This window comes from Nicotiana tabacum, chromosome 1, assembly GCF_000715075.1.
Source record: "Nicotiana tabacum cultivar K326 chromosome 1, ASM71507v2, whole genome shotgun sequence".
Lineage (NCBI taxonomy): Eukaryota > Viridiplantae > Streptophyta > Magnoliopsida > Solanales > Solanaceae > Nicotiana > Nicotiana tabacum.
The window spans coordinates 134,914,099-134,930,321 of NC_134080.1; the positions used below are offsets into that span (position 1 = coordinate 134,914,099).

A 16,223-nucleotide genomic window follows, 5' to 3' on the forward strand; every position below is an offset into this window, starting at 1 on the left:
ACACTAACAGAATAGGGAGTCTCGACCAGCGAGCTTCTCCCCGGAGGTAAGAAGAGAAAGGTTTCGACACAGTTTATATACAGTTCAGATAATATCAAAGCGGTAAAAGACAACATTTGGCACGTTATGCAAAAACATGTAATAAAGATTAGATAATAAAGCCAAATATAACAATTATTCTAAGCTCGAATTCTTGAACACTGAACCAGTGGTTCTGGGTTACATCCCCAGCGGAGTCGCCAGAGCTGTCACACCTCCTTTTTGCGCGCCCGCCCCCGAAGGGTTAAATGCGCGAGGGGACTTTTTCCAATTTAAGTGACAATATTCGAAATGGGATTATTTATTTAATTCAGAGTCGCCACTTGGGAAAGGTTTGGCTTTTGGTGTCCCAAGTCACCGGTTTATCTTGAATCCCAAATCGAGGAAATTTTCGACTTTTCCAAATGAAGTCTGCGAACCAGAAATTCTAAGTAAGGAATTCTGTTGACCCGAGGGAAGGTGTTAGGCACCCTCGAATCCCGTGGTTCTAGCACGGTCGCTTAAATTGTTATAATGGCTAAATATCTGATTTAAATACAATGTTATGACTTACATGTTTTTATTAAGTTTAAACCGCTTTTATCATTATCACTTATTTTATAGAATTGCAACGTCGTGAAAATGCATCTCGAACCACGTCACAATCAATGCGCCCGTGATTGTCAACACATTTTGACTTCGTTGAGATTTGGATTTGGGTCACATCAATGTGCACCCGAATTTAAGAATATGATTTAATTAAATCGCGCCTAAAGAGCCTAACGCATTATTATTTTTGAGAAGGCCATGAGATTCACTAAACGGCCTAGCCTGAATTCTAAATATTTATTATGATTATTTATCGAGGGCCCCGCAATTTTGCATTTTTTATTTGGCGAGGCTCGTCTCTATTTTAGAAAGGATATCCTAAAGTGGCTACATTTCTAATACATTTGTCCCTAAAATTAGAAGAAAAGGTACATGCTATTTAATTATATGCTTTGGCCTGATCCGGATTCTTATGATTAATTATTTACAAAGTTAAGAAAACGTTATACTTTAATGGAAAAATGCTTTAATCTGACAAGAAATCACGTACGAGCTAACGAAATATAACACTTAATCCGAACATTTCTTGAGTTGAACTTAACTAAACTTATTTAGGCTAGATTAAAGGATTTAGCTACTAGATATTATTACCAATGGGACTTTGAATGTGACCCTATGTACTGCCTAATGGAACCCAAAAAAAAAACTAAAATGAAACAGAAACAGCATTGTACAAGGTCGGAGTATACGTACCCCGTACTAACAAACAACTGACGAACTAACACAAAGGGCTAAATTCAATCGAGTATCAGTACATACTTTCGCACTATTGAATTATAAACTAATCAATTTTTTACAGACCCGTTAATGTACCATGAATATTACAACAAATACTTGAACTTCTTCAACCTTTTCATTTCATGCTTTCAAACTGTTTCAGTTACATCAATATGGAACTTGAAATGTGTACCTGGAATGCCGAAATGCAAAGAGGAAGAAGAGAATAACAGGGAAGATCAGCAGCAGCAGGAATCAGAGTAACAGCAGCGAATCAAAACAACACAGCAGAGCAGATTCTATTGCAAGGGGTGGAACTATAGTTGAAGAGAAAGTAGCCAAATGAAGCAGCACAACAGTGTGGTGGAAACAAAACTCCAGACAATCCAATTCCGAGATATACCAAATGCAACAAAACACTAACAGTAATCTCGATTGAAACTTAGAAGAAGCAACACTACCTAACAAATTGACAACAGATGAACTTCAGACAAACAAAACCAAGTTTCTGATTTCCTAATCTGTTTTATCCCTTTCTTGCTCTCTTTCTATTTCTGTATATATGTGTATCTATGTATGTCTCCAAACCTCTCTTCTCAGATCTCTCTTGATCTCCTCTATCTTTTCCTTAACAATTTCCCTCTGTCTCTCTCTATTATCAGATGTCTCCCTCTAAAACTGATGGAAGTCCTCCTCTTTTATAAGCCTAAAGTCTGCCCTTTAACAGCCTGTTAGATTAATCAGATACCCCTCCCATGTGCCCTTTTCAGTTCCACTTAGCTATTTAATATTAGAAACCCATCACATTCCCTGGCAGACTTACCCTTTTGAAAGAGGTTTAATACTTCTTAACTAAAGCAGGGTAATGGGCAGCAGAATATATATCTGACAGCATGAGCTGTCGATTATTTTATTCAAAAGCCCTTATGCAGGGCACAGGCTGTGCACAAATGCACCTGTGGTGCACAAATGCGCATGTTGTGCAGAAAGTGCACATGCCCTCCAATTCAGAAGTTAAACAAACATTCCTTTTACATTTCTGATTCAGATTAACAACTATAAGTAAACAAACTCAGTTCCTAATTGATTCAAACAAATGTGTCCAGAAGCAAATCGATTTGTTATTGTTCAGGCAATTGAAACTAATTGACGACACATGTCGACTCGATTATATTAATCATAACATGCACAATCGTAGCCAAAAATCAGACATTTAATAGTATCGACACATGATTTGAATTATACTGACTAAACAAAGTGGTACTCGAGGAATCAGTTGATCAGTCAAAATTTGAAGCTCAATTATTCGCACAGCACATACATACATATGCATTATCAGAAGAGGAGAGGGATTCAAACAAACACAGAGGTTCAGGTAAAGTGGACAAACAACAGTTGATAAAAATTCAAAGACACAAATTAAAACAAAACATGAACAGACCTTTAATCAATCACATGGACTAACAGAAATAAGAAAAGAAAAAGCAAAACTCACCTTAAATCTCGAAAAAAAATCAAAAGCCTTAACTTGGACTCGGACAGACCTTTCTTAAGGCTGAACGGACTTTAATCGAAGTGTTTCTCAGATGAGAAACACTTCGATTAAGGTCCATTAGACCTTAATCTCTTCGGCTTGAACAAACACGGAACATGCACGGAGAAAACTAGGGTTCAAAAATTAGATCTGGGATTCGTGTTTCCCTGGTTAGATTCGGACCGAACCAAGCATGGTTTGGTCACGAGGGGGGTCTGGGGACTGTCTGGTGTGAAGTTGAGGTCGATTGGTGTAAATCGGGTTCCGACTCGAATCTTCAAACGAAGATTCGAGAAGGTGGGAAGGGATTCGAACTAAACGGCCAACAGATCAATGTTCAGGGCGGTGAGGGGGTTCTATGGTGTTCAGGCGGAGGTCACCGGCGTTCATGCCGCCGGGTTTCTGGTGAAGGGAGATGGGGGCGGCTCTAGGGTTCCGGGGTTCTTTGTGAGGATGATGAAAGGCAGGGGTATTTGGATAGGGGGTGGGGTATGAGGGGAAGCTTATATATGGAGTGGGTGAATGGATCTCAGCCGTTGGATGAGGCACGATGAAGGGCCAGGATCCTTCAGCTCGCAGGAAACGGTGTCGTTTCAGGTGTTGGGGTCAAAGTTGGTTCGGGTAACGGGTCGGGCAAATGGGGTTATGGGTGAGAGATCCGGACCGTTGGATCAGCTTGGTTTGAATGGTTGGGATGGATTGGCATTGAAACGACGTAGTTTTGGTGTTAAACTACGTCGTTTTGCTGCCTGGGGTGTGGGCTGTGCGGACTGGTGGATTGGGCCATTCATTTGGGCTTCAGCTTTTACAATGTTTGTGGCCCAAATTCATTTTAAAACAAATTTTCCCTTTTTTTTTTCTTTATTTCTAATTTCCTAAATACACAACCTAATTAAATGAAACTAGACACCATTAATTAACACTTAACATATTTATTTAACGCGTATAAAATGTTAAAAGTAGGTAAACTTAAACAAAGCAACAAATCAGGACAAAAGAAATGCGTATTTTTGTGATCTCCTATTTAACAATCGGATTACGGTTCACATTACGCACGAAACATACATTTTGTATTTTGTTTTAATAAAAAATGGGCACAAAAATCAAAAATAATTAACAAAGTGCCATGTAAAATCCAAATTTGCATAGCAGGACCATTTGTTATTTTTTTTTTTAATTCTCTTGGAGCGATTGTCGCGCGAAACAAAAATCACGTGCTCACAGATAGGTTGACTGCAATTACAATAAATGGACTGATTCAAGTATTCTAGTTTATGCGCAAAATGATTACCAGCTAGGGAGATTGTTTTTATCTAACCTTTTCGAGATAAAGGTGGAACTTTATTGTCTTTAAGAGGGCACTTAGCTATTGAAAGTACATACAAAGAGGATGGGCTGTAGGAAATTACTGCAAAAAATTATACTTGGGCAACTTCCTACTCTCTTGAAACCCAATATCCCGAACTCTTGGTTAGTCATAATGAGTATGTTTTGAACAGTGGCCAGCTAAACTGAACAAGGCTGGATTATAATTTGTCAAGAGGCATATTCTCCCAGAAGCTGGTTACATTTTTATGACCAAAATTATTTTGGACATACTGGCATTGGCTGAAAAAGTTGCAAAGGCAGAAAAAGATGAATCTGAAATCCACCAGAGTCCCTACTAATTCAGCTTACAACTCTACCAGTGACAAGAAGCTGGAGTGACTAAGGGGATGGGTGTTACCTTGGAATTTTAGCCAAAGAAGTACGTACAACTGTCAATCTCGCCCCTTATTAGGTGGAGTGACTGGATTTACTTTTGCATTTCTGTATCAAAATTTTGTATCTTCTGCTTCTTCAGTGAAATAAAGGGGTTATACCGTTAATATCCATAATCACCTGTTGAAAATACTTAATGCCACTTTTTGCTGTGAGGAACTCTTATTTAAAGTCGTATACCTTCCAAAAGATAAGCTACTTTGCATTAGTAAATTATGCAGAGTGTAGAAAGTTTTTTTTGGTAGTAATATGTGTAGCAGATGCCTACTTCCCACATTTGGAGCTCTGTTTTGTTTTTTGGTTATATGAGAATATAATTAATGTGGGATTTTTCACCAAGGGAATGATTCTGCTTAATGCATCAAAAGTCTAAACAAAATAACATTTTTGTTAAGGAAGTGAATTTGTCTTAGATATAATTTGAAGAAGTCAGTGACTAGTTTTTATGAAAGAATGTAGAACAATTTGGATAAGAAGGGAGAGGGCAATGGGGAGTGGAAGAGAATGCAAAGCATGGAAGACTCGTGAAGGAGTCATTTCATTTGTTTCCGACACTTTTAGTTTTACGTGGTTCAAGTAAGTTAATTGTTTAATCTGGAGGATGATTGACATTGTTACTTTCTTCAGACTTATAAATTCTTAAATTAGCACAACTTTAGCTTTTGATTGGCCAATCAAAATGTTTTAACCTTTGATGCTTGGGTTTTAGCTTCCTTTTTTTTTTTTATATATTTTCTCTCTAAGTAGTCCCCAAAACAATTAGCTTATGTATACAATTAGCTTTTGATTTTTGAATCTAATTGGTCCACTCCGGTGTTTGGTATTTTCTTAGGTTACTCTTTCCACTTTCCTGGTTGGGGGTCATCTCATAATTCTGGAAATGGTATGTTTGTACTTTCATGTTTTTTATTCTTCCAGATGTGCATTCCAATCCCTTTTTCCTTTGAATTTGCAATCCGCTGTGCTTCCAGCTAGACATCAGCTTGCCTTCTAATTATTGATGCTATCCGGGCTTGTCAATGTAAAAAATGATGATATTTTGAGGAACTAGCGGTTTCTTCTTTGTTTTGCTTTAATTCATCCTGCTTGCTGTAGCCCTCACTTCATTCTTAAGATGTTCAGGCCTAATCTATCGTATACGTTTAATTTTTTTATAAGGATAAAATTAAACAAAATAAATGGGTTAAATACTCATATAAGTATATCTTGTGATTATCTTACAATAAATGTACACAAATATTTTGTATTAATGACTTTTGTAAGAGATCCTTTAGATTACTCGTTAAGATTTGCTTCTTTCAAGGTACAACCATAATTATATTTATAAGATTAATGTTTAGAAATTGTGATGTATAAGATTAAATTATTATTATTATTATTATTTTTCTTGCCTATAGTGAATATATATATATATATATATACACACTCTTAAATAATTGGATATACAATTAGGGAATATTAATAATTTTAATATTATTAATTATTAAAAGTAGGTATTATTAATTATTAGTTAAGAAAAAGAAAAATAATAATAAAAAAATGGACAAAATTACCAAAGCCCTTAAGCCCACAAAATCTGTTGAAAAGCTAAGCAGGCTTAAAGCCTTAAAGCTTCCAACAAAAAGAAACCCCAAGCAGACTTTTCTGACTTCGCACGTCCCAGCGAAAGTACTCACGCAAGCAACGGAAAATTCTAGGGTTCTTACCAATCACTAATTCTTGAATTCGGGTATGTAAATTTTCCTATTGTCAATTATCCTAAGAATTGAATAGCTAATCCCCTTCTTCCTCTATATCAACAATAAATTACATGTTTAGGTGTGAAACTTTAAAATTTATTTAAGATGCACTGGTTGTTGTAGAATCAATTGTTTGACGGGTATAAATTGGACTGGAGTCTACGTATTTGCTCGAGAAGTTTTGAGGTGAGTTGATATAACCCTTTATTAAGGTGGTTTAACTCACAAAAGCACGCACACAAGGTGTTTGATGAATATTAATAACGCTTGTGGTATTAATTGGACTAGGACATTAGTAATGACTTTATCTGTATACTAAGGCAAGTTGAATATTTCATAAGTGTGTTATTCTTTTTATTATTCTCAAGATCATTTTATAAAACCTGTAACATTACTTTGGTCATAGAAATTGGATTTCAAGTCAGATTTTGCATATGGCAAATAACTCAAAATAGCACTGTGACAAGAAGTGCGATGGTAGGGAACTTTAAGTCGTGTTGAATATTGATGCATACATGTCGGCTTCTTAATAAATTTAACAATTTTTGATATCTTTTAAAGGTTTTCAATATTTCGTACACTTCAAATACTTCTATTGTAATTTATATGTAATGGCTTACATTTAAGGATAACTCTATGAGTATGTATAAAAGATTTAGACTTGAAAAGTCACAGGAAGAAGTTTTAAAAAGAAAAGATTTTTGGGAGTATCCTTTATTTTGAGAAGGGGTCATCGTCCAGGCCTAGGGTCCTGACCAAGGCGTTGACTTCCTAAAACTACTTGTGCCAAAGTAGGGAGCACACGAGCCGAGAGTCTCGTTGCTGAGAATTTACTTAGCCATGCTAAGGTATGAGACATGAGTGCTGAGAACCATGAAGCGAGTGGCACCTCGTGGATTGGGCCTATTCGATCAGGTTGGGATCGAAATAGTGCCGATTACACGGTGATTGAGACAGAATTAAGTCAGGATAGTTGTTACTTCCAAAGTATAAAGTGAAGTATATTTTTTTAAGAAAGAAAAAGAAAAGAATTTCTTTTAGAATATTCAAAAACTGCTATTATGCAATTATTTAGAATTATTCTTATAAGCTTTATGTTTTACATGCATTTAGAACCTTTGCTCATAATGTATATGTTATTAAAGTTTCGCCCCTGTTGTTGAGACTCACTGAGTACAATGGATGGTACTGACGTTCTCTTTTGGGAACCTACGTTGGTCTGCGGTACAACGTAGGAACCGAATTTGCAGGCGAGCAGGCTACGAGTTAGGACTTCCTTCTCTTCCAGTGCTATTGGTGAGCTCCGTTTTTGTTCGTGGAGTATTTCTTAGAGTCATCTTTATTTAGTTATTTCTTTGTTACTTAGAGAACTGGCCAGAAAATCTTATGTCCTGAGCAGTGCGTCAGTTTATCAGTAGAGGCTTCATAGACATAGTCAATGGGTTAAGATTCAGATGCTTTTTTTATAATAACTTAGCATATATTTAGTAGTTATTACGTATAAAGTTTTGGAGTTGATTTATTTAAATATTTACATTAATCAAAAGTATTTGGTTGGAGTATTGCCTTGTTGCATATAAAGTTTGGAGTTATAATAGATTTGATAAGCAGAGATGGTTCGCTCGGTCATGTTTAGTGATCGAGTGCCGGTCTCGGCTTGTTCAGAAAATGGGTCGTGACAATAAACGTTGCAAAGCATTTGTTGCCAATGTGCTTTTTGTTCCTTTTTTTTAAAAGCCATTTTAAGTTAGGTTTTTTCTTTACTTAGCTGGCTTGAACTGGCAACCATCTGTGGCCAAGTAAAAATGGCTTAACGACCAACCATGTGATCTCCCCTCTATCCCCTAAACAAAGTAAACTCATAGAATTGAAACTCTTTCTACATGGTTATTATCATAGAAAAGTTGATATTTTGGGCCATATCTCACATTATGTCACTGTTTATTTGATGTTATTTCATATCCTTTGCATTCTCATGTGCCATGTACTTGAAATGATATCTCATTTCGACAATTACACAACTCATGTTGTTCTTGAGGCAGGCTGCAAAAATTCTTGCTAATTTAATTGTAATGGGCTCTTCTATATTGGCAAGGGCTTTTGTTCAAGCATATCGCCAGGCATTAGCCAGTAAGTATCTTCTGAATTCACATTCCCCCTTTTTAAAATTAGTTAATCCTATAGGCAATTAATCTGAGTCGTTCTGCATCACAAGCATTTCAGAACTGTTGCGCTCTTCCTGTTTGTTAGATGTGAGGTTCATGTAACTCCCTAGGAATGTGGTGAATGGTACTTTAGATCTATTGATTCAGCGATAACTACTAGATGCGTCCCTAAATTCTATGCAATTTTTTGTTGTGAATTCTTTTATTATGTTTATGTTTGAGTAAGCTTGCACGCCCATTAGGCTAATCTATCAAACATCCTGCTACAACACAAGCGTATGGGCTACGTAATCCTATTCACCTGGGGGTGGAGCGGATAGGCTCACACTAAGCGATTGTAGTTGGGATTTGAAAGTAGAGATTTCCAGATTATTGCTTTTGTCTTAACCACTTTGCCATCCCCTTGAAGACATGTAATGTACTATGTTAATACTAAATAGAGGTACAGCGTGTGATTTTCCTTGGGAATTTAATCCGGAGGAATTATTAACAAAATCTGCATTACATACACTTGTTTATCAATGTAAAAATATGTTTCAACACGGTTGATTCATGTCCCTGCTCCTACCTCAAGGAATGAAATGTGGTAAGATTCGATGTTCTGAGTTAAGCTGTTGGGTATAACTTGGTTTGTAATATGCTTGCTTCCACGCACATCTTGCTACACTATGTACTTACTGCATCCTGATGGCAGATGCCTCGAAAAATGGTGTTGCTCAAGAAGCAGTGCAGAATATTAAAAGAGCTAGTAAAACCATGACGGAAGCAGAGGCAAGGCAGATTCTTGGCGTCACTGAGAATTCATCATGGGAAGAAATTGTGCAGGTTCGTCTAAATGTTGTCATTATCTTGTAACACTGCTTTGTCTTCAGTATGACTCAAATACTATCCTTCTCCTTTTTCTTGCAGAAGTACGATAACTTGTTTGAGCGAAATGCTAAAAATGGGAGTTTTTACCTTCAGTCAAAGGTTCACAGAGCTAAAGAGTGTTTAGAAGCAGTTTACCAGCCTAAAGAAGCAGAAACAAATAAGACAACTTCTCCTGATGATTAGTACTTATATATCTTTGGTGCTAGTGATTACCTAGTTAGTTCCTCAGATCCTTGTCAAAATCAATTTGGGTGACAGCAGCTTGAGGTTCTTGTTTAGACACATCACAAAGTTGTAGAATACATTTATATTAATAAAGGGATCCTAATTCCTGAAGCAGCTAACTAGGAAAAGAGTGCTAAAATAATGTTTTTGCCCGCCATTTTAAAATTATAGTACTCGTTTCTCCGTTTTATTCTTTCAGTATTTTCACTAAGTATGCCTGGTGTCACTATCATTTACTTTTGTTCTTTTTGGGGAGTAGGGGCTAGTGTTGTGTTTAAAATCTCATGGATTTCAAAACTGAAAACACAGACCACTTACTTCACATGAATGTTTTAAGGGACACAAGATCTGCGAAATTATTTTTAGAAAATTCTCACTAAAATAAGCAGTAGACTTTCTTGTTATAATTTTGGTATTTGAATCCGTGCATATTTTCCGACCTGTTTAACTCTCACAAGCTGGAACCTCTGATACGGTCGTCTTTCATTAGACTGGTTTGTCACTGGCAAAACAATTATGCCATAACCTGGAATTGAAGTTTGCACATCTATATAATGCCTAAAATATCAAAGAACTTGCACAAAAATGGATGTTTGTGCACAGATATCTATACAACGCTGAAATCTGAAAGAATTTGCACAAGTCGAAGTTTGTGTACACAATTTCAAAAGATATTTGCACAATTTCCGACTGTTTTATTTTCTTTTTTCTGGTCATTGGAAAATACAAATATCAAGTAAAATTACATATACAACAATATACCAGTCAGTAAAATTATATATATCTATGATAATTGGTAAAAAATGAATATTCGAGATAACAAGTGAGATGAACTTGCAAGTTCAAAAGCTGAGGACCTCACCGTCTTCATAATTTGGGAAGGTAACGCACTTGAAAACTTTGCATTTTGAGCACAATATGTACCCCACCTGCGGTTATTGGAATCTTCTATGTTATATTAAAAGGAGAGTAGCGAAGCATGAGGTTAAGCCAAATGGCAAGCTAAAAAAAAGTCACTTGGCAATTTTAAGACAACATTAAAAATTTGAATTATAAATGGAAACATAATTAATGGAAGTAGTAGTTCAATAAGAATTATTTTTTAATCATGATACAAATCTCTATTAGTAGTATAATTTAGTTAACATTTTTTTGTATAATTATGGTAGGGACGAAACAAATTATGGTAGGGACGAATTTTAATTAATTGATCAAGCTTTGTAACTGACCTTATTTTGGTACAATATACATTACTGTAGGTATCTTTAATTAAAATTTTGTGCATAATTCAGTTATGGTAGGTATCCTTTTTTGAGAAAGAATCAATTAAATTTTCGTTTTGTATCTTACACATTAATTTTAAGTTGAAATAGTAATTCTTTATTTAGTACAAACTTTGTATCTAACCTTTTTTGGGTGCAATATACATTACTGTAGATATCTTTAATTAAAATTTTGTGTATAATTCAGTTATGGTAGGTATCTTTTTTTGAGAAAGAATTAATCAAAATTTTATTTTGTATCTTACACATTAATTTTAAGTTGAAATAATAATTTTTTATTTAGTACAAGCTTTGTATCTGACCTTATTTGTGAACAATATACATTACTATAGGTACCTTTAATTAAATTTTGTGTATAATTCAATTATGGTAGGAAAAATAATTAAATAGTAATATATATATATAATGAGGTTATATTATATATATATATATATATATATATATAATGAGGTTATATTAATGTTGACAATTCGGACAATAAATATTTTATACATAAATAAATATTTCTTAAAATAATAGTGAAAATATTGTTGCAATAATTAGAGTTTTTACGATTAATATTTGAATTGAGTATTGCTAGGTTAAGTTTGAAAGTATATCTTAAAATATTATTGCAACAATTAGAGTTTTTACGATTAATATTTGAATTGAGTATTGCTAGGTTAAGTTTGAAAGTATAAGATGATTTTTTGGAAATGTGGTCCAATGGAGAAAATAGAAGAATAAGATATATTTGAATTTGAGATGAGACTTTTTTTTTAATATGATAAGAAAATTCATATTTAAGAATATGAACAATAGAGTCAAAGTTACTATTGAAATAATTTTTATTTATTATTTGTATTTTGTTAAATGTGATAAAAGTGGATATTAAATTCAAGTAAACTAATAAAAAGCATATGACAATGTTAATAATATTAAGTATTGAATATACAATAGCAAAATGAGAAACAAACATAGAAAAAATTAAAATTTCTATCATAAAGAACAAAAAAGGATAAAACTTATTTAAATTTGATATAAAAAGTTTTTTTTAAGTATGATAAAAAATGGTCATGATGTGGATAAGGCCACATAACTGAAGTTTAATAGATTAAAAAAAATTTTAAAAATCAAATATTAATATTAAGAAATAGAAGGGAAATAAAATAGTTTAAAAAATAAAATAAAGTAAATATATAATGCTTAAAAATATTATTAATAAATTTAAACAATTTGATAATTTTGGGTATTAATTTTAAATAAAATAAATATTTATTTCAAGATTAAAAAATAATACATTGATTTATATAATAATATTAAAGGATATAAACAAATTATGATATTAAATAAAGAGGCATGTTAATGAAAGCCACATAAGAAAATGAAATACTATATATTAGGTAACTTAATAGCAATAATCAAAAATTTAAAAATATTTAATATTAGAAATAGAAGGGAAAGACGATTGAACTTGGGATTTAGATTAAAATTATGGTGAAACGCTCAAACTATGGATAGGACTACAAAATTAAAATTTTACTAGATAAAAAACTAAAAATTGGATAACAAATTTAAACTAAGGAAATACAAAATAAATATCTCGTGTGGATAATTTTATGAACGAAAATTAAAGTCTATTTGTATCCTAACGTTAAAAGAGAAAGAAAATTTAATTACACGTGATACAAAAACAATTATAAGAAAATTCAATAGATTTAAAATATAATAATAAAAAAATTATCTATTAATATTTTAAACTAATTCAAAGTTATAACTTAAAATAAAATGTGATATTATATATTTTGTTTATTGGTAAAATATTAATGTAAAAAACTAACTAAAAATTCATAGTAGGGAAGAGGATGTATAAAGAGGAAAATAGAGATAGTGTGAGAATATTTATACTTTGAATTAATTAAGTATAAGTATATTAAATAATTAAATAATACTCAAAAATATTATTGAAAGATTTAAATGAAAATAGAGTTCCAAGTAAGAGGATAAAAGTACAAAAATAAATTAAATTTTAGGAATAAAAAAATTTAAATTTATATATGTTTATCAAAAGGGTAATAAGCAAGATATCAAGTCAATTGGTAAGCTAATAAAATATCACATGAATATAATATTATTAAGTAATAGATAATGCAATAACTATAAGCAAAGATTAAAGAGAGAGTTATTTTGGGTGAAAATGTAGAAGGATAAGAGTTATTCAAATTTGCGGTGAAACATAAAGTGATAGTAAGAATTTTGTTAAATAATATGCTCAAACAAGACATATCACAAACGTGATATGTTTAGTATTATTTAATATTGACCACAAAATAAAATACAAGCACTAAATCAAGGAGTTAGATTGTTACAGATATAAAATAAAAAGAAATATGTTATCTGGAAGTTTTAAATTTTAAGGTAACTCCAATAACTCAAATTATAATTTGATATTTGTGTCCGCGCATCGCGCAGGTAAAAATACTAGTTTTTATTAATTTATAACAACGTTTAAAACATCAGTGAGTGTAATTATTACTGTTCCATTAGAAAATAATGCAAAGACTGATTACTACTCCTATGTGATGTGAAAAGGAAACACTTACAGCTCTACACGATGGACAGCGGCGGTAAATTTTGTTAGTCTCAGACTTCACATTGGTCTTCTGCCCTTTACAAAAATCACAAAGCAACCATCCAGAGCCACCACAAGGTTCACACAAGATTCCTGACTCAGCCTTTCAAAACAAATAAAAGAGTTAGAGATTTCTAAACTGGTAAACCAATTGCATCACAGCAATAAGAAGAAGAATAAAGCAAGAAACTGGATTGCAGGATGCAAGAGCCAAGATGTAACGATTCAGTATCTTAAAACGACGATAACAGTCAGCATTAGTGCTGATAATATTAATAGAAAAAGACCAGCGGACTTAAAAGTATCTCCACTTAGAAATGAGGCGGTTAAAGTCAGGGGCGGATTCAGGATTTAAACTCTATGGGTTCAATATTTAAGGTTCTTATTATTGAACTCATTATTAGCAACTGTGGATGTGAACCTGGTTAAACTGATGGAGATCTAAATATCTATAGAGAAGGGACGTTGTATCATAGAAGGGGAAATATTCAAGAAGACTGCAGACTCGGGAATGAGGGCTGAGATATGACAAGTTGATCTCATCAGGTTAGTCCAGAAACCAGCAACGCCCATGTTAAAATGGTTCAAATAGAAGCATATTACATTATTAGATCAATATACATCGTGTTTTCGGTGAAGTCCTTCAGTACATGAAATGTCCATACGATTAGATGAAGGGCTTCTTCAATATTTGTAAAAAATACAACTGCAATTATCTAGTCAGCTTCATTTAACATACTCAGAGTACAAAAAGTTCTTCCTTTAATTATTAGCAAAACAGTCACATAGGAATGTCTGTTTTAACACATTGGACCAGCCCTTTAAGCGTTCAAATTTGTTAGAAACAACTTATAAAGAGCTGGAGAGTTATTCATGCAGAGATGTCTCTATGTCGTCTCACTTTCCCAACATCATTGCATGGAGATAAATGGACAAAAGCACCATGGGTTCCTAAACTACAAGTGCAAATCTTTAAGAAGTAGAAGAGGGACAGACCCAGGCTAGCTATGCTGATTCTAAACTGATTATGAATGGGCATTCTCTGTTAAAGCAGGGCAGATAGAGAAGCCCATACACAAAATGCAGCGGAGAAAGGAGAAGAGAAGAAGCAGAATTGGGAAAGTGAGCAAAGAAGAGAAAAGAAAGGATCTATCTTCACCAATAAAGTAGATAGTCAGAGCAGGAAAACATGGTAATGTGGGTGACTTTACACAGGCCTTAACATGCAGGAGGCACAATCCAATCTACTAGTGTTAGCCACTTTGACTACTAAAAAATAGGATTGGTTACAGTTGTAGCACTCACAAAGACAGAAGTAAAAGAGAAAGGAGGTCTGGCTTTACTTTGCAGGCGATGGACAACCCCAACTCATTTGGGACTGAGGCTTAGTTATTGTTGTTTTTCCTACTTTCTTCGAGTATTTTGCGTTAAAGTGTGTGACCATTTCATTTAAAAGTTTAGGATATAATAGAAGACACACTTTTATTTAGTACTTAATTATACGTCTTCAACATTTTGATAGAAAACTTTCTTACATTCCCTTCATTAATTTTTCCTTTCTCATCTACTTCATTAAAAATTTCCATCTGGACTGATCTAGTTTCATACTTAACAACAGCTTAATCTTCAAATACTGAACTTCAGAGGTCATATCAATATTCGGATTCTGAATCTCAACGATAGAGAAAGATACATATAAATGAGTCAACAAGTAGATTAGAAAAGAAAACTAAATCAAATAGTAAGAAGACGACAAATTCTTTGCTCATACGATACAGAACCTCAGAAAAATTACAGTTACTTGCACGGTTGCACCAAATATCTATAACAATCATAAATAACAGAATAATGATGTGATTTAAACTAGCTAAGAACAAATGGCAACTACACATAGGCAATAGTTTATGCTTTTGGCAACAACAAAAAAAAAATGAAGAGATTTACATTTTTATACAGAATGCTGATACCTGCTGCTGTACCGGAAGGCAACGCAAAGGTTTCAAGAAAACCCGAAAGGATTCAATGGGAACCTTATCCACCTTCTTTACTATTGGAAAGTTTAACTTGACATTGCTGTTAGCAGCCATGAACGTAGAAACTGCCATTGAAGCTGACCTAAGTCTTTTAGACTTCACTATCAGCAATCCCGCCTAATAACTAACCATAACCACACATTCCCAACCGAAACACCTTTGAAATAGGGGAATTAAAATAAACCAAAACTGCAATATTTTGACTCCCAATATAAAAGATATTACAGGATTGCCACTTCTTAGGGTTATTTTTTTATTTTAGTTCAAATTGTCCTTACAATGACACAAATGATCGAGCTAGTCTAGAACTTTGACCTTTGGGGTAGGTCACTTGACAAATGGACGAATTTTAAGCTTAACAAGTTGAGAAAACTACCCTCTGTATGATAGGACCAAACCTAGTGTTGTATGTGAAAGTAGACAAAACAAAAGAAAGAAAAAGAGATGAAAATATGATGGAAGCGCTTACATCGACATTCTTATGATGTAAGCACTTACCTCAGCATTCTTATGATGTAAGCGCTTACATCGGCATTCTTATGATGTAAGCGCTTACCTCGGCAGATCATTCAAATGCCTATAAATAGGGATCTACATTTTCATTTGTAGAACATCCCAAAACTTCTTCTTTCTCTCTTCAATTAATAAAGAGCTATTC

General features: G+C 33.6%; 2 protein-coding genes across 3 annotated transcripts; one reads left to right on the plus strand and one right to left on the minus strand.

Annotated features, from left to right (window-relative positions):
* The first annotated feature begins 6,410 nt into the window (after positions 1–6,410).
* On the plus strand, positions 6,411–9,752 carry LOC107805980 (mitochondrial import inner membrane translocase subunit PAM16 like 1-like). Of its 2 annotated transcripts, XM_075253497.1 has the most exons (5): positions 6,411–6,564; positions 7,614–7,674; positions 8,421–8,508; positions 9,238–9,368; positions 9,453–9,752. In XM_075253497.1, exons 3-5 carry the CDS (start codon positions 8,451–8,453, stop codon positions 9,594–9,596), a joined length of 333 nt encoding a protein of 110 aa, XP_075109598.1. In that variant the 5' UTR covers positions 6,411–6,564; positions 7,614–7,674; positions 8,421–8,450; the 3' UTR covers positions 9,597–9,752. The 2 variants fall into 2 exon arrangements, with proteins under 2 accessions (XP_075109598.1, XP_016485585.1); XM_016630099.2 differs by lacking the exons at positions 6,411–6,564; positions 7,614–7,674 and having other exon boundaries at positions 7,695–8,508.
* A 548-nt stretch (positions 9,753–10,300) lies between these two features.
* On the minus strand, positions 10,301–15,717 carry LOC107805982 (uncharacterized). Its single transcript, XM_016630100.2, has 3 exons — positions 15,500–15,717; positions 13,504–13,635; positions 10,301–10,567 (listed from the first exon to the last, which is right to left on the minus strand). The coding sequence occupies exons 1-3, from the start codon at positions 15,635–15,637 to the stop codon at positions 10,481–10,483; spliced, it is 357 nt and encodes a 118-aa protein (XP_016485586.1). The 5' UTR covers positions 15,638–15,717; the 3' UTR covers positions 10,301–10,480.
* Positions 15,718–16,223: the final 506 nt, after the last annotated feature.